Raw genomic sequence first — 18,702 nt, forward strand, 5'->3', positions numbered from 1 at the left:
AGCCCTGTGCTGGATTTATAGCTGCAGCACTATTTTCTCTGCAGATGCATGCAGTGCCATCAAAGCATTTTTTTTGTTCAGTCACCACAAAAACTGTTATTTGCAATATGAAGCCAAGGTAAGATATGTTGGGCAGTGAATGCAGAAATGCAAATAGACGGGCGTCTACTGTATACATTTATTGAAAGTAGATGTTACCTTGACACAGGGTGGCATGGCTATGTTGAGGTTACAGAGCACGTGCTGTGCATCCTCATATTTCGTGCACTTTCTCAGAAAGGACAAAAAGCCTGTGGCGTCTTTGTTACTATCTCTGACCTAAAACAGATATAACAGGAGAGGAAGAAGTGGAAAGAGAAGGAAAGACAGCAGAGGAAAGAATGACATGAGAAAGCAGAGAGAAAAAAAGTAGAGTAAAAGGAATAAGAGATAAATAGCAAGAGAAGAGAAAGGAGAAGAGAAAACAATCACGATCAAGGCAAATCTTGGAATCCACCACAATGTCACAAGCATGTGGTGCAGTAACATGGGGCCAGAAGCAGGGGGAACAAGGATGGAAGCAATCCACAGGCAGGCGGGAGGGAGAGATTTACCTGCGCACTTTACCTGGACGTCTGTCAGACCAGACAGTTAGAGAGTGACCGCCAGAGAGAGAAAGAGAGACAGTGAGACAGACACAAACACGACAGGCAAGGCCGCAAGATTGCAGGGCTGGCGAGGAACGTGAGGGTGTCACAGGACATGCGGACGCTCTCGCGAGAGAGTCGCCAGGCAGAAAAAGTACAGTCAGCTTCCTATTATCTGGTGGGTGCATGGTCGTACGGTCTCACACTGACATGAACACACATGGAAAATGAAAAAACAAAGGAAAACACACAAATATGTTCACAAGATAGTCACAAAAAGATCTTTGTCAGATCTGTTAAAGGTAAGTACTATGAAGAAGAGAGCCACAAAGCGGTGACAAACACACAGCCAAAGGAACACTTTTAGACAGTCAAATATACAGTTATATGCAAAACTTTAGGATTCAACACTTTTTAACATCCATCTAAGACAAAAAAAAATGATTTACACAATGCTAAGTTGAGCTTTGTAAAAATAATTACTATTGTGATGATTAAAAAAGAAGACATTGGATGAAAACACTGACATCACTTACATACAACAGTGTTTGTATTTTATATAATATCTGTGTCCATATCTAAAATGAATAAATAAATTTGTATTGTGTGTATATATATATATATATATATATATATATATATATATATATATATATATATATATATATATATATATATATATATATATATATATATATATATATACAGATATGTATATATACATACGTATACACATATGCATATATACATACATATACATGCATACACATATACATACATACTGTACATATACACATACATATATACATTTAGACTGAGACTTAGATTTCTGTCTTTGTCTGTTTTGTCATTCAAATTTGAACTTTACAGTAGAGATAAGAACAACATTTTCTTGCTTTACTTTGTTGTAGTGCAGGATAAAAGAGCAATAAGGTGCAGATATACATAAATAGATTACTGTACAGATAAATAAATTGCACTTTTGCATATGCATCCACATTTATGGATGTATGTTATATTGTCTTTATATTCCAGCGAGTTAATCCGTTTTTGGGGGGAATTGAGGGGATTATTATGGTGCGTTTAAAAGTCATATACATATACATACTAGTGTTGTCCCGATACCAATATTTTGGTACCAGCACCAAAATATATGTTGATACTTGATACTATATAAAGGGGACCACAAAAAATTGCATTATTGGCTTTATTTTTGAACAAAAAGTCTTTTGGTACATTAAACATGTTTCTTATTGCAATTTTGTTCTTAAATAAAATAGTGAAGATACTAGACAACTTGTCTTTTAGTAGTAAGTAAGCAAACAAAGGCTGCTAATTTAGCTGCTGACATATGCAGTAACATATTGTGTCATTTATCATTCTATTATTTTGTCAACATTATTAAGGACAAGTCGTAGAAAATGAATTATTAATTTACTTGTTCATTTACTGCTAATATCTGCTTACTTTCTTTTTTAACATGTTATATCTACACTTCTGTTAAAATGGAATAATCACTTATTCTTCTGTTGTTTGGATGCTTTACATTAGTTTTGGATGATACCACAAATTTGAGTATCAATCCGATACCAAGTAGTTACAGGATCATATATTGGTCATATTCAAAGTCCTCATGTTTATACATATATATATATATATATATACATACATACATACATATATATATACATACATACATATATATTTATATATATATATATATATATATATATAACATGTAGATTGTTACTGTAACTGTTTTAGTAAGATGACATAAGAGACGATAGAGAGGAAGTCGAGAGTCATTAGAGACTCGAGACATACTTTCTTACCGTCCAGACACCTTCTTAAACTAATCACCAGTGTTGGGACTAACGCGTTACAAAGTAACGCGTTACTGTAACGCCGTTAGTTTCGGCGGTAACTAGTAATCTAACGCGTTATTTTTTTATATTCAATAACTCAGTTACCGTTACTACATGATGCGTTACTGCGTTATTTTACGTTACTTTTTATGTAGTATCGGCTAGAAACTGAGGATCTGAGTGTGTTTTATTCCAGTGAAGCAGAGACGTGCTTCTGATTCTTCCTCTGCGCTCTCTGTGTGTGCGTGTGACTGTGTGTCTGAGTGTGGGAAGGGGAGGGGAGGAGAGGGGAGGGGAGGAGAGGGGAGGGGAGGGGAGGGGAGGGGAGGGGAGGGGAGGGGAGGGGAGGGGAGGGGGGTGCGCAATACAACCGTTGGCCAACAAAAAAGTAACCACAGAACACTATACGCTAGAGATGCGCGGATAGGCAAATATTTCATCCGCAACCGCATCAGAAAGTCGTCAACCATCCGCCATCCACCCGATGTAACGTTTGATCAGAACTGCACCCGCCCGCCATCCGCCCGCACCCGCCCGTTATATCTAATATAGACGATGCAAGGCATTAGTGAGGCACCTGCCAACTACTCCGGTTTTCCCGTAATTCGTACGGTTTTCATCAACCTATTCCGGTTACGGTTGCAGTGATAAAAAATACGGTTAATTAATTTAAAAAAAAAAAAAGGGTGAAAACTATGCGAATTGCACCTTGTGCAGACAAGATTTTTCGATCGGACACGGAGGAATTAGCGATGTAAAAGACCACTTTGGGACAAAAAAACACAAGTCTAATGCCGTTGCTAGCGATACAAGTGGAAAACTTTCAACGTTTTTCGTCGCCCAAACAGATTCTTTGGATGTGATAAATGCCGAAGTTTTATTTACGGAGGCAATAATTGAGCATGGACTTCCAATCGCACTGGCTGATCACATGGGACAGTTAAATGTTTGTAATGCAACCTTTAAAAATCATTACGCGGTGATCGCGGTCCCAAAAATAAACTTTTCTTGCATGATAATGTCCAGAAAAATTCGCTTTATATTACTATAGAGTCCTTTTAACGAATGAGTTTGATGGTTTATCACAAACCTTAAATGAAAGAAGTCCTTTGTTCTCCTGCACCGCATGCGCTTTGGCCTTGCTTCGTATTTGGTGCGCAATCCTGTCAGCTGTATTTCACAGCACGACATACTGTTAAAAGTGTTTATACTATTTATGCTTTCAAGTCCAAGTTGAAGAAATCTTGTTAAATGTTGACAGCATAACTACCAAAATACAGAAGTATGTCCTTAATATTTTTGCAGTGCTCTTTCTGTTGAAAAGTTCAAATGATTACATTAGAGATGTGATGTGCCACTTTTCAAGTGTCTGATGGCTTAAATTAATTTTCATTAATTTTTCATATTTTGAATTCTTTTGAAAGGCTTACAAAAAAACTACATTTGAATTGTAATTCCATGCTATTGACAGGACTATTAATTTTAATGAAGTTAGCTTACCATGTTTACAGTATGATAATTGTGATAGAAATTTGAATTTTAGGCACAGAATATTTTTTACAATTGAACAAGGCAGTAGATTATACAAGCTTGGACAGAAAGTTAATAATGACACCAATTTTTTTTTAAATGGAATTGTTTAGTACTGTTTTACCATTTGTTTACTGTAAAAAGTGTTTATACTGTTTATACTTTCTATTAACAAATTGAAGTCTTGTGAAAGGTTGACAGGATAACTGGCATTAACTGTCAAAATAATTTCAAACTATTGAAGTTAGCTTACAGAATAAACATGCCAATCAACCCATATGATTTTTGATTAATATTTTTGTTTTGAAAAGTCACTGTGACTGATAGAAAAGTGATGGTTTTAGCAACATTTTAACCTGTCTGAATGCTAATAATCATTTTGCGTCGGGGGGCGAAGCCCTGAACCCTCCACCAGGACTTTGTCCTGGACCTACCGGGGCCTGCGGCCCTTGGACCCTGGCTACTAGGTTTTTCTGATTTCAAAAGTTGGCAGGTATGGTGAGGTTATAAAGCTTTTGCCTGTTAAAGAAAGGAGACTGATCCAATGCAGCACAGACTTTCGCGTGCCACGCTGTCACGACCCAGACGCACACCAGTGCGCAATCAAATGGGAGCCGCGCTGAGCGCACCTCCAAGCGCGTCTCGCTGCCGGCGACGGCCAGGTATGGGCCCACGCTCCAGCGCCATCCATTTTCAGGGCTAGTTGATTCGGCAGGTGGGTTGTTACACACTCCTTAGCGGGTTCCGACTTCCATGGCCACCGTCCTGCTCTCTATATCAACCAGGGTGAGCCCCACCCCTTTCGTGAGCGCACTGCGCGCGGAGTGACCCCTGTTACGCGCCCCCGGCAACAGGGGTGGCGGGCAGGTAAGCTGCGCGGGCGGAGCGCGCGGAGTGACCCATGTTACGAGCCCTCAGCCACGGGGGTGGCGGGCAGGTAAGCTGCTTACCTGCTGCGCGTGACGCCGGCCGCGGCGAAGGCGGACGAGGCGGGGTGTTGGTGCGGTGGGCGCGGTAGTGACCCTGGACGTGCGTCGGGCCCTTCTCGCGGATCGCCTCAGCTACGGCTCCCGGTGGGGCCCTCTCGGGGGAAGGGGCCTCGGTCCCGGACCCCGGCGAGGCGTCCCTTCTCCGCTCCGTAAAAGTGTCCATCTCTTTTCTTTTTTTTTCTTCTGTTGTGGCATACGCAGCAGGTGCCTGCTCGTTTTTCGTATGTGGGTAACAACATTTAACTATGTATATATATTTCCGAATTGGTTTAACTGCCACCCGCAAAAAAAAAAAAAAAAAAAAAAAAAATCTAATTAATCCGCCCGACCCGACCCGCGCGCGGATAAAATCGTATTTTTTTAAATTTCATCCGTCCGATCCGCGGATAATCCGCGGACTCCGCGGTTGTGCCCGCAAACCGCGCATCTCTACTATACGCCTATACGGTATAGTGTTCTGTGGTTACTTTTTGGTTGGCCAAGCGGACGTGACGACAGGCTGTCCCCACTCAGATCCGCACAGACCGGGAGGGGGCGTGCCTTAAGTCCGGCTGGAAATCGGCAGACATTTGGAGAATGGTTGTTTGTTTGTTTGGCAAGTATGAGATATTCTCACTTCTTTTCTTTTGTCGAGCACAAAGAAAAGAACATTTTAGTTAAATGTAAGTTGTGTCTTGGATCAAAGATCCCGTCTACTGCCCAAAACAACAATTCAAATCTGCCTGGTTAGGCTCTGTGTATGTCACGTGTGCCTTCCTTAGGTGAAGCCAGCTTTACAGCTATGTTGTTGATTGATTGATTGATTGATTGAAACTTTTATTAGTAGATTGCACAGTACAGTACATATTCCGTACAATTGACCACTAAATGGTAACACCCAAATACGTTTTTTAACTTGTTTAAGTCGGGGTCCAGATACAGATATATACTATCAAATATATACTAACATCATAATACAGTCATCACACAAGATAATCATCAGGGTATATACATTTAATTATTTACATTATTTACAATCCGGGGTGTGGGATATGGAGGGGAAAGGGGGGGGGGGGGGTTAGGTTTGGTTGGTATCAACACTTCAGTCATCAATTGCATCATCAGAGAAATGGACATTGAAACAGTGTAGGACTGACTTGGTAGGATATGTACAGCAAGTAGTGGACACAGAGAGAGAGATCAGAAAGTATAAGAAAAAGTGTCTACATTTGATTATTTACAATCCGAAGAGGTATTATGTGGAAGGGAGGGTGTTAGTTTAGGGTTGTAGTTGCCTGGAGATGTTCTTTTAGTGCGGTTTTGAAGGAGGATAGAGATGCCCTTTCTTTTACACCTGTTGGGAGTGCATTCCATATTGAAGTGGCATAGAAAGAGAATGCGTTAAGACCTTTATTAGTTCGGAATCTGGGTTTAACGTGGTTAGTGTTAGTGTTAGTGTTATTATGCTGTTTGTTACTTATGTATGTTATGTTGCAGCTATTTAAAATAGTTTTGTCAATTTGTTCTGGCCTGAAATAAATTGGCCCTTTGAAACATATCTTTGTCTTTGTGTGTTGTATGTAGAGCACATTGCTTAGCAGAGTTCAGTGATGCAAATGTATGTCAAGTTGATCAACAGATTGTATTATTCTCCAGTGCAATAACAGTACTAAAATGAAGGCTAAAAGGGCATTAATGGGAGCTTTAAAAAAAAAGAAGTAGAAGAAGTAACTAAATAGTTACTTTTCACAGTAACGCATTACTTTTTGGTGTAAGTAACTGAGTTAGTAACTGAGTTACTTTTGAAATAAAGTAACTAGTAACTGTAACTAGTTACTGTTTTTCAGTAACCAACCCAACACTGCTAATCACACACTTTCGGCTTCACAATAACAGTGCTACGCGTTACATCTGGTCTAACTACATAACAATTTGAAAAAGTCTCTTACGTTACGGTCATGCTTTGTCAAATATGGTTTGTAACGTAATGTGATATTTCTATCTAATGAATGCTAGTACATCAATTAAGGAATAAGAATAGGACATTTTCTGTCCGATTGAAATAAAGTGTAGATTATTTTATAAAGTGTTCTGGCTGATAGTTCTTAATTAAGGAATATTTACCAGGCTGACTATTACATTTATTTATAATTAGAGAAGGTTAAAACATTGCCATGCCGAGATATGAATATTATTAACTTGTACAACATGTAATGTACAGAATATCAGGAGCATTTATTCAGTTAGAAATATCACAAATTATATTATCAAAAATCTTTGATAATCAAACCTTGATTGTAATAATCCACATTTTGTGATATCAATGTCTGAAACTGGTATCTAAATATGGAAGTGTAGCGCCTCCACTTCCTACAAAATACAAAATCTGGCAAGACACCAATACAGCTCAAAAATATGTTTTAATTGTCATTAAAAGTGTGTTTATGTCCTTTTTGTGTTGAGTGGAAGAAAATGGATGGAGGGATAATGTTTAAAATACATTACATTTAAGCAAACAAATTTTCATTGTCATGGTAATAAAAACCTGAAAATGATCTGTCAAGGGTAGATTGTTTCATGATGAAAAATTATATCTATCTGCGATTAATTTTGGGTTAACTATGAACAACTGCGATTAATCGTGATTAAGTATTTCAAAAATTTGACATATATATATATATATATATATATATATATAGAAACAGTTTTTTAGAAATATAATTTGTATTTTAGAGCACAGTGGTCAAACTCACATAATTGTATGTGTCCCGTGAAAAACCGGTGCATATATATATATATATAAAATCAATTACAGGTGTCAAACTCACATCTGGCCCTTCACATTATTTTATGTGGCCTATGAAGCTCTTGAAATAATATGTGCCAATAAAATACGTCATATTTCTTACTAAGTGTATTCGTTCTTCCAATTTTGACATGAACATTTCATGTACTGCATGCAATTGCATATGTTTTGAACTGTATTATAATCTGATCATGCAACAATGATTGTACTATTGTATGATCCAAACATAAATTGTTAGAATAAAAACAAATACTGACATATCTGCTTGTCACCTTGACTCCTGATTTCAAAGCCATGTCGTAGTTTTTAGCACTTCCATATCGAGTCGACAGATAGGTTAGAACTATACACTACTTTTTTTTTTAGAAATGGCAACAACGGAGAATTTACGATGATAGAGAAAAAGAAGGGAACTTTCTGACTACAACTTTAGATGACTCAAATTCCAAACGGCTCGTTTGGAACAAGGCAAACATTTTTACACACATACACAAAGGGCTGGTAGGACTACTGTGCTAAAGTTTTGACAGCAAAAAGACACACAAACACCAGCAGTGTTTTTTGGGGTGTCAGCAGGTGTTCAGCAAGAGAACTGACTCGGTGAACAACAACAAGTGAACAAACAGCGACCATAGTACAACAATAACACACCGTAACGATACAAGTGCATAGACAGACGGACACAGACAGACCTTGACAGAAACAGGCAGCCTGTTATCTCTGAAGGCCTGGAAGCTGAAGCTGCGAGGCTGCTGCGTGGCCTTCCTGATTGGTACCAGGTTCCCAGAACACTCCAGGTGCAGCGGCATGCCCTCCATCAGCTAATACAATAAAAAAAAAGGTAAAAGTATAAGCAGAGATCCTACTGCAAGTACAGTTGTGCAACTTGATTTTGTTGAATGATGTCCATCCTGACCTCAATGTCTCGACTACGTGCGACTTCAGTGAAGTTTTCATGCAACTCCAACGTCTTGTCCATCTTGTCATCTGTCATGCAGTAACAACGTAACCGTCCTTCCCGTGTTTCATTCATCTTTGCAAATATGACAAACTTAGCCATATAAGGTACTGCCATGAGCTCACGGTATAGCAGATTGGCAAAGGTCACAGCCTCTGCAGTACGGGGACAATCTGCTAGCCAAAATCTTTGGTAAAAAAGAAAAAGAAAAAAAAGTCCATAGTGGGAAAGAAGGAAGTAGCTTTGTCTCAACGTGCATGTACGGATTATGAGCTCACCTTGCAGAGACATTGGTGGTGAAGTTGGCACAGCTGTTTGCATACATCAGCTTGGTGGTTCCAGTAATGTCCTCCCACTGAGCAGGTGCTGTCCCACCTGAGACGTGACAATCACACAGCGTCATTCATTCCCTTCACACCTTTACTGCACATTTTATCAGCTACTACAAGAGCTAAGAAAAGGCTGTGCCATTCCAATGTCACCCCTAATAAGAATGTACTTGGTCAACAATACAGTACCAATGACACTGCAGAGGAGACGCAGGCTTGTGGTGTCGCCCTCCCCAGCATCGCGAGGGCTCTCCCGCCAGGACGGTGGAAGCGGGATGCGGAGTCCGATTGGACGGTGGAATTTGCGTCGACGTGGTTCGATGGTGACCACCGGGCTGAAGGTCGCCTGGTTGCCAAGTTGTCGAGTCAGCAGCTCATCAGGGATAGGCTGGGCCTAAGAGGAAAAGAGGACAAGTGGGAAAAGACAGAATAAAAGCTTGTTGAAAACAATCGCAAGTGTGTATGACGCTTAAAACCCCCAAAATATGACACACAGTATTTGACAAAGGGGAGTGCACTCCTCACATTTCAGCAGTGTTGGGACTAACGCGTTACAAAGTAACGCGTTACTGTAACGCCGTTAGCTTCGGCGGTAACTAGTAATCTAACGCGTTATTTTTTATATTCAGTAACTCAGTTACCGTTACTACATGATGCGTTACTGCGTTATTCTACGTTACTTTTTATGTAGTATAAAGTGTTGCTGTGTCATCGTTCTGATTCTTCTTGTGTCACAAGCCGGAGAAGAGAGACATGCGCTCTGTGTGGGTGTGTGTGAGTGTGGGTGTGAGTGTGGGGAGGGGGGCGTGTCTGATCATGGCGGAGCCAGAAGTCGAGTTTGCTAACATGGAGATATTTTCACTACTTTTCTTTTGTCGAGCACAAAGAAAAGAACATTTTAGTTAAATGTAAATTGTGCTTTGGATCAAAGATCCCATCTACTGCCCAAAACAGCAATTCAAATCTGCTGAAACAAGCTACATAAGCAACATGCTTCGACGAAGCTAGTAAAGAGAAATAGAGACTCCAATGACACTTCACCTCCACCACCACCACTTAAGGATTAAGTCTGCCTCTGCTCATCATTCACCGCTGAAGGTACACACACTCTGTCAATCAATGTTCCCTCTAATTATTCATGTGTGTGAGCAAAGGCAAAAAGTCCCTGAGCATTCAGTGGAGCCCATGTGAGCAACATCACACGTGCACACTGTGGCTACACCAGCAGCACACCTGTCCCAAACTTGACTAAATAACAAGTTCCATCTCCATCCATCCATCCATTTTCTACCGCTTGTCCTTTTCGGGGTCGCTGGAGCCTATCTCAGCTGCATTCGGGCGGAAGGCAGGGTACACCCTGGACAAGTCCCCACCTCATCACAGGGCCAACACAGATAGACAGACAACATTCTCTTATTATTAGAATCAAATGACAGCAGTCATTTCCATTTCTAATGGGACGGCTTGGCGAAGTTGGTAGAGTGGCCGTGCCAGCAATCGGAGTGTTGCTGGTTAATGGGGTTCAATCCCCACCTTCTACCATCCTAGTCACGTCCGTTGTGTCCTTGGGCAAGACACTTCACCCCTTGCTCCTGATGGCTGCTGGTTAGCGCCTTGCATGGCAGCTCCCGCCATCAGTGTGTGAATGTGTGTGTGAATGGGTGAATGTGGTAATACTGTCAAAGCGCTTTGAGTACCTTGAAGGTAGAAAAGCGCTATACAAGTATAACCCATTTATCATTTATTTATAATATAAGTGTTTAGGCCCGCTTACAATGACAATAACAACATATATTGTTTTTCATGAACTGTGTACGTGTATTGTTTGTCTGGGTGGAGGTCCTGCTTTGGAAATAATTTGTACCCCTTTCAGACATTGCATTTAGTTCCCATTAAAACATTCACATGTTGCACAATGAGATGTAAGCAGGGGATCATGTGTACATTCCTGCAACTTCCTGTTTGTAAAAAATATATTTTTATTAGTATTTATTTAATATACTAACAGCATTTAATGATTAATATTTATAAATTAAGATTCCTAATAAATGACACTAGAATAAGCACACATTTGATTGGTAAATCATAGTGTAACGACCTGGAATTACACTTTATGTGTGGTGTTGGAGTTGTCCGACTTTTTGTGTGGCTGTAAACGCATCACTGGCTAAGTGCCATATGTGCAAGTGTTGGCGCACGTGAGAAAGAGCGAGCGGCTGCTGTTAATATAACAAAGTTGCTTTTGGTCTGGTTTGTACTGCAGAAAATGACCACTTTTGTTAGATATAATTTTTTTTACTAATGTTTTGGTGATGTGTTTATGGCCGACAAAGAGTTTTGCTCAGTAAAGTGATGGATGGAATTCATGTCCTCAAAGTGTCTCGACAAACGTTACAATATTTGAACAATGATGACAAAAACGGTTTTCTCTGTCGTGTCCGTGTCGTGTCGAAAATTGTTATGGGCTTATTTTTTTTTTGATTTTGTGCGTGGCATAGATTTGCCGTGCGCAGAGGACGCTTGAGCAGTGCTCAATTGCACAGGCGCGCTCCTGAGAGGGAACGTTGCTGTCAATTCTCTTATATACTCTTTCATTCTAGACTTCTAGAGTGTTTAATTATCACATCACTCTAAATGTATAGACTTAAGGGACGGCGTGGCGCAGTGAGAGAGTGGCCGTGCGCAACCCGAGGGTCCCTGGTTCAATCCCCACCTAGTACCAACCTCGTCATGTCCGTTGTGTCCTGAGCAAGACACTTCACCCTTGCTCCTGATGGCTGCTGGTTAGCGCCTTGCATGGCAGCTCCCGCCATCAGTGTGTGAATGTGTGTGTGAATGGGTAAATGTGGAAGTAGTGTCAAAGCGCTTTGAGTACCTTGAAGGTAGAAAAGCGCTATACAAGTACAACCCATTTATCATTTATCATTTATAAAGTTCACAAACATAAAGAGGGATCCTAGTGGGCCAGACCAATCTTTCCTTATCTCTAAACTAAAACTGGGGAAATGTGTAGTGTTCCGGGCTTCAGACATGATTTTGTATCAGAATTACTTGAGGAAGAAAATGCCTGGTTAGGCTTTGTGTATGTAGTGTGTGCCTTTCTTGGTTTAGATCTATGCTGTTATTATGCTGTTTGTTACTTATGTACGTTATGTTGCAGCTATTTAAAATAGTATTGTCAATTTGTTCTGGCCAGAAACAAATTGGCCTTTGTAACATATCTTTGTCTTTGTGTGTTGTATGTAGACCACATTGCTTAGCAGAGTTCAGTGATGCAAATGCATGTCAAGTTGATCAACAGATTGTATTATTCTCCAGTGCAATAACAGTACTGAAATGAAGGCTAAAAGGGCATTAATGGGAGCTTTAAAAAAAAAAGAAGAAGAAAAAAAGAAGTAACTAAATAGTTACTTTTCACAGTAACGCATTACTTTTTGGTGTAAGTAACTGAGTTAGTAACTGAGCTACTTTTTAAATTAAGTAACTAGTAACTGTTACTAGTTACTGCTTTTCAGTAATTAACCCAACACTGCATTTCAGTAACTATTTGTAAGACAAGTACAGTATTCTATAGAAACAGTTTTTTAGAAATATAATTTGTATTTTAGAGCACAGTGGTCAAACTCACATAATTGTATGTGTCCCGTGAAAAACCGGTGCAAGTCATTCCAGAGTCTGGGGGCTACAGCCAAACCTGTTCTAACATGATTACATTTAAAAGACTGTTTAAAAAAGAAGTACTGAAGAAGTACGAGGAGGAAAGAGAGTGATGCCCTAAGCACAGAGCGATGGGAGAGAGGTGTATGGTCAGAGAGTGTTTGGGCCTGTGTGTGTGTGTATGTGTGTGTGTGTGTGTGTGTGTGTGTGTGTGTGTGTGTGTGTGTGTGTGTGTGTGTGTGTGTGTGTGTGTGTGTGTGTGTGTTTGTCTCGTCTTGTCTTGTTTTATAGTAACAGTGGTACTATTGTATTGTTAGTGTACAGGAGCTTTTCTTGTTTTTGTTTGTATAGTATTGTTCTTGTATTATATTGTTTATGTTAAATGTGGAATGAGTGAGAGGGGTTGGGATATTATAAGCATTTGCTTCATCCAACCCCTTTTCAAGCCTTGCATAAATGTCCCTGCCAAAATGTTTAAAAAAAAAAAGTGTGTGTTGTACTGTGCAGGTTTGAAATAAATAATTCAATCAAATGCCAAGTCTACCAAGGTTTTAAAATGAGTTTTAGGGATCTTTAGGAGACTTTAACCTGAAGACGGAAGGCTGCGCCCTGAAGTGTAGGGTCACAACAAATCAGCGATATACTGTGCAAGGAGGATACAAAAGCACGTGAGCAGAGGGACAATCAAGAGAGAACACACCATATTTTGTAGAGCACGATTGTCTCTCCAGCGCTGGTATTGCTACTATTTATACTTACTCCCTTTGTAGAATAAATTGTTAATCTTCAATTTTAGTCTCCTCGCCTTATTCAGACAAGACATAAGAACAAAAGAACCTGGGGGAACTTCACCCCTTAAAAGGAGAGATCCGAACAATGGTCACCTAAAAATTCACACTTTGTACACAAAGGTGGACTCATTTGTGTTGCCATTTATTCAAACAGTTATGGCTGTGTATTGACTTATTTCCTGTGGATATGTGTTAATATGGTCTCCTGCTGGCCCCACTATGGACTGGACTCTCACTATTATGTTAGATCTACTATGGACTGGACTTTCACAATATTATGTCAGACCCACTCGACGTCCATTGCATCCGGTCTCCCCTAGTGGGGGGGGGGGGGGGGGGGGGTCACCCACATATGCGGTCCTCTACAAGGTTTCTCATAGTCATTCACATCGACGACCCATTGAGGTTGTGAGTTTTTCCTTGCCCTTATGTGGGCTCTGTACCGCGGATTTCGTTGTGGCTTGTGCAGCCCTTTGAGACACTTGTGATTTAGGGCTATACAAATAAACATTGATTGATTGATTGATTGAATATATACGGTTTTCCAAGCTGAACACTGACGACTAAGTTACACAGCGGTTCTATTTTATTGTCCTTTGAGAATATATAATGATATGGTTGCTGAAATGTGAAGGGTATACTTATGTTAGTAGGATACTTTAAGTGGAAGCAATGTCAACAATAATATCAAAATACATTTCTGCAAGAAAACCAATCAAAATCCCAAGCATACTCACACATGCAACCAATTTACATGTCACATCTGACCCAACTCAGGTCAGTGTATCAGCTCGGTCAGTGTGGCTCACAACTTAAATCAGGCAACTGAGTAGTGAAGAATGACTGAATAAAAGGAAAAAAAACCCCATAAACAGAGCAGCATACGGAAATTTTCATTCACATGCAATTTTCAGAAAAAGCCTCTGTTTGGTGACAGACAATGCAACAAATGCAGAGTGAAACGATTAAACAGAACATGTCATCGTCATCGTATGTCAATCATTGAAAAGCATAAAGTGATAAAACGTTGTCGGCATGAGTGTTTGCTTAGTTCAAGTTGGTCTTCATTATCAAGACTCTCCATACCTGTAGGCCCAGTCTCACTCTTTTGGTTACAGCTGTCTCTGGGAAAATGGCCTCAACGTGGGGTACAAGTTTACCGGTCAACCTCCCGCCCTCTGGACCAATCAGATCGCTCTCTTGCTGAATTCGTGAAACCACAGCAAAGTACAAGGGGAAGTCGGTGGAGATGATCCGACGGATTCTCTTCTTTTCCAACTCCTCTTGACTTTCTAGCTCTACAGATACAAACATATAACAAATAGACAATGTATGAATGGGGTATAAAGGGATTGCAGGCCACGGAATGGATATAATTGAAGTTAACAATGCATAATTTATGTTCATTCAAAGTGAGGTGAAAGAAGGTGCACATGTGTTAAAAAAATAAAAATAATAAAAATAAAAATAAGGTTTGAATGTGTCACACCATCAGTCAGGATTTCGGCCGAGTCTTCTCCAAGTGGACGCCGTCATCATCCTTACCTTCATCCATGCCATTCAGAATAGTTTCCAGCACTTCGTCGCCATAGCGATTCCGGTGTTCTTTCCAAACTGAGCCGTTCTCACTACGAAGGACCACAAGCTCTCGGTCCCCCCGAGCAAGTGAGGCGAAATGAGGGATCTCCACTATAACTGGCCTGTAGAACAGTAATAATAATCATCATCGACATAAAAATGGGAATTGAGTGAGTGTACTAAACACATAGGGCATGATATACTAATATCCAAATAAGTGCTAAAAAGCATGTGTAAACTAAAAAAGTGTGTGTATTATTCATGGGCATGAGGCTGATGATCTACCAAGACTGCGTGTACTATTGATAACAAGTGCAAACGTTGAAATGAGGTTTTGGAGACACTTGTGGCGTTTCGTCATGTTGTTGACATGCAGCACACAAAAATAATACAGTATGTACCACCTTTTCTGGGCAATATAGAAGTGTGATCAACTGAACCTATTCTTAAACTATATGAGGTGCTGCTATCATTGTGATGGTGCGTCTGGAATTATCCATACGCAAGAAAATACATATTGAAATATTTATTTTCCATATAGGAGATATATTGTAATAATATAGCTCCTATATGAAAAAAACTAGCACCAATTAAAAAAAAAACACCAACAGACATAAAAACTAATCATTTTAATCAGCCCCTTAAGTCATCCAGCAGCTGTTAAATTATAAATTGTCATTGCTGAATCAATGATATGTCTAATATTTTTATTTCTGACAGTCCAATTATGTTGACACACATACAGATGGAATATTCTCTCTCTCAATCGTCCGTCTTTGAAACGTCATTGCCTCCTATTTCACAGCATTTTGTTCTTGACTGTGCCAGTTTGCATGAACTTTCCATCCATCCATCCATCCATCTTCTTCCGCTTATCCGAGGTCGGGTCGCGGGGGCAGCAGCCTAAGCAGGGAAGCCCAGACTTCCCTCTCCCCAGCCACTTCGTCCAGCTCTTCCTGTGGGACCCTGAGGCGTTCCCAGGCCAGCCGGGAGACATAGTCTTCCCAACGTGTCCTGGGTCTTCCCCGCGGCCTCCTACCGGTCGGACGTGCCCTAAACACCTACAAAGAGAGACGTTCGGGTGGCATCCTGACCAGATGCCCGAACCACCTCATCTGACTCCTCTCGATGTGGAGGAGCAGCGGCTTTACTTTGAGCTCCCCCCGGATGGCAGAGCTTCTCACCCTATCTCTAAGGGAGAGCCCCGCCACCCGGCGGAGGAAACTCATTTCGGCCGCTTGTACCCGTGATCTTGTCCTTTCGATCATAACCCAAAGCTCATGACCATAGGTGAGGATGGGAACGTAGATCGACCGGTAAATTGAGAGCTTTGCCTTTCGGCTCAGCTCCTTCTTCACCACAACGGATCGATACAGCGTCCGCATTACTGAAGACGCCGCACCGATCCGCCTGTCGATCTCATGATCCACTCTTCTCTCACTCGTGAACAAGACTCCGAGGTACTTGAACTCCTCCACTTGGGGCAAGATCTCCTCCCCAACCCGGAAATGGCACTCCACCCTTTTCCGGGCGAGAACCATGGACTCGGACTTGGAGGTGCTGATTCTCATCCCAGCCGCTTCACACTCAGCTGCGAACCGATCCAGTGAGAACTGCAGATCCTGGCCAGATGAAGCCATCAGGACCACATCATCTGCAAAAAGCAGAGACCTAATCCTGCATCCACCAAACCAGATCCCCTCAACGCCTTGACTGCGCCTAGAAATTCTGTCCATAAAAGTTATGAACAGAATCAGTGACAAAGGGCAGCCTTGGCGCAGTCCAACCCACACTGGAAACGTGTCCGACTTACTGCCGGCAATGCGGACCAAGCTCTGGCACTGATCATACAGGGAGCGGACTGCCACAATCAGACAGTCCGATACCCCATACTCTCTGAGCACTCCTCACAGGACTTCCCGAGGGACACGGTCGAATGCCTTCTCCAAGTCCACAAAACACATGTAGACTGGTTGGGCAAACTCCCATGCACCCTCAAGGATCCTGCCGAGAGTATAGAGCTGGTCCACAGTTCCACGACCAGGACGAAAACCACACTGTTCCTCCTGAATCCGAGGTTCGACTATCCGGCGTAGCCTCCTCTCCAGTACACCTGAATAGACCTTACCGGGAAGGCTGAGGAGTGTGATCCCACGATAGTTAGAACACACACTCCGGTTCCTCTTCTTAAAGAGAGGAACCACCACCCCGGTCTGCCAATCCAGAGGTACCGCCCCCGATGTCCACGCGATGCTGCAGAGTATTGTCAACCAAGACAGCCCCACAGCATCCAGAGCCTTAAGAAACTCCGGGCGGATCTCATCTACCCCCGGGGCCTTGCCACCGAGGAGCTTTTTAACTACCTCAGCAACCTCAGCCCCAGAAATAGGAGAGCCCACCACAGACTCTCCAGGCACTGCTTCCTTATAGGAAGACGTGTTGGTGGGATTGAGGAGGTCTTCGAAGTATTCCCTCCACCGATCCACAACATCCGCAGTCGAGTGATGAACTTTTCAGATGTGCTAAATAGGAACGCAAAACAGAAGCTGCAGAACAGTTTTGGTCTTGATAAATCACTTTGGGAGTGCTAAATGATTATAATTGCATCTCCTTCTCCCAGTATTGCTGGTGTTCTAATAATTACCATATATTTTGCATATTCATGAAGACAAACTCGGTAAATGGATTGCACTCTCTATTTTGATCATTTAAGAAATGCAATCTTCCCAGATCAGCTTCGCGCACGCTATCACTTTTGCCCGTGCTTTAATACACGCAAACCTGTAGTAGATCAGGCCCAAGCTGTATGGCATCATTCATTTGTTAATATTTAAAATAGCTGAACGTGCATAACAAGCATTTTTCCCTGGTTTAATTTGATAAATGACTGCATTAATTTGCAATTTAAATGATAAGATGGAGGCAATTCCACTGAATTTTGTGCCACCTGCAAAGAAAATGTATATATATATGTATATATATACAGTATATATATATATATATATATATATATATATATATATATATATATATATATATATATATATATATATATAAAATATATATATATATATATACTAGGGCTGCAACAACTAATCAATTAAATTCGATTATAAAAATAGTTAATTTAGTCATTGATTCGTTGGATCTATGCTATGCGCAGAGGCAAATTTTTTTTTGTAATTTTTTTTGTAATTTTTAATTTTTTTTTATAAACCTTTATTTATAAACTGCAAGATGTACAAACAGCTGAGAAACAATAATCAAAATAAGTATGGTGCCAGTATGCTGTTTTTTTTAAATAAATACTGGAAAATGTAGTTTGTCTCTTTTATCCGATTATTAATCGAAGTAATAATCGACAGATTAATCGATTATCACATTAATCGTTAGTTGCAGCCGTAATATATACATATGTATATATAGTATATACATATATATATATATAGTATATACATATATATATATATATATATATATATATATATATATATATATATATATATATATATATATATATATATATACATATATATTCATATCTAGTACATACATATACAGGTAAAAGCCAGTAAATTAGAATATTTTGAAAAA

At 40.5% G+C, this 18,702-nt stretch overlaps 1 protein-coding gene across 7 annotated transcripts in view; it reads right to left on the reverse strand.

Annotated features, from left to right (window-relative positions):
* Positions 1–18,702, reverse strand: part of ank1b (ankyrin 1, erythrocytic b) — a 302,181-nt gene that overhangs the window by 70,734 nt on the left and 212,745 nt on the right. For all 7 annotated transcript variants that reach the window (XM_061927319.1, XM_061927314.1, XM_061927317.1 and 4 more), the window contains exons 27-33: positions 15,076–15,230; positions 14,617–14,828; positions 9,272–9,476; positions 9,032–9,128; positions 8,712–8,940; positions 8,488–8,616; positions 199–318 (exon numbers count right to left, since the gene is read on the reverse strand). In XM_061927319.1, coding sequence (XP_061783303.1) covers positions 199–318; positions 8,488–8,616; positions 8,712–8,940; positions 9,032–9,128; positions 9,272–9,476; positions 14,617–14,828; positions 15,076–15,230 — 1,147 coding nt within the window. The remainder of the gene's footprint in view (positions 1–198; positions 319–8,487; positions 8,617–8,711; positions 8,941–9,031; positions 9,129–9,271; positions 9,477–14,616; positions 14,829–15,075; positions 15,231–18,702) is intronic.

Source organism: Nerophis lumbriciformis, linkage group LG32 (assembly GCF_033978685.3).
Source record: "Nerophis lumbriciformis linkage group LG32, RoL_Nlum_v2.1, whole genome shotgun sequence".
In the NCBI taxonomy this organism is placed as follows: Eukaryota; Metazoa; Chordata; class Actinopteri; order Syngnathiformes; family Syngnathidae; genus Nerophis; species Nerophis lumbriciformis.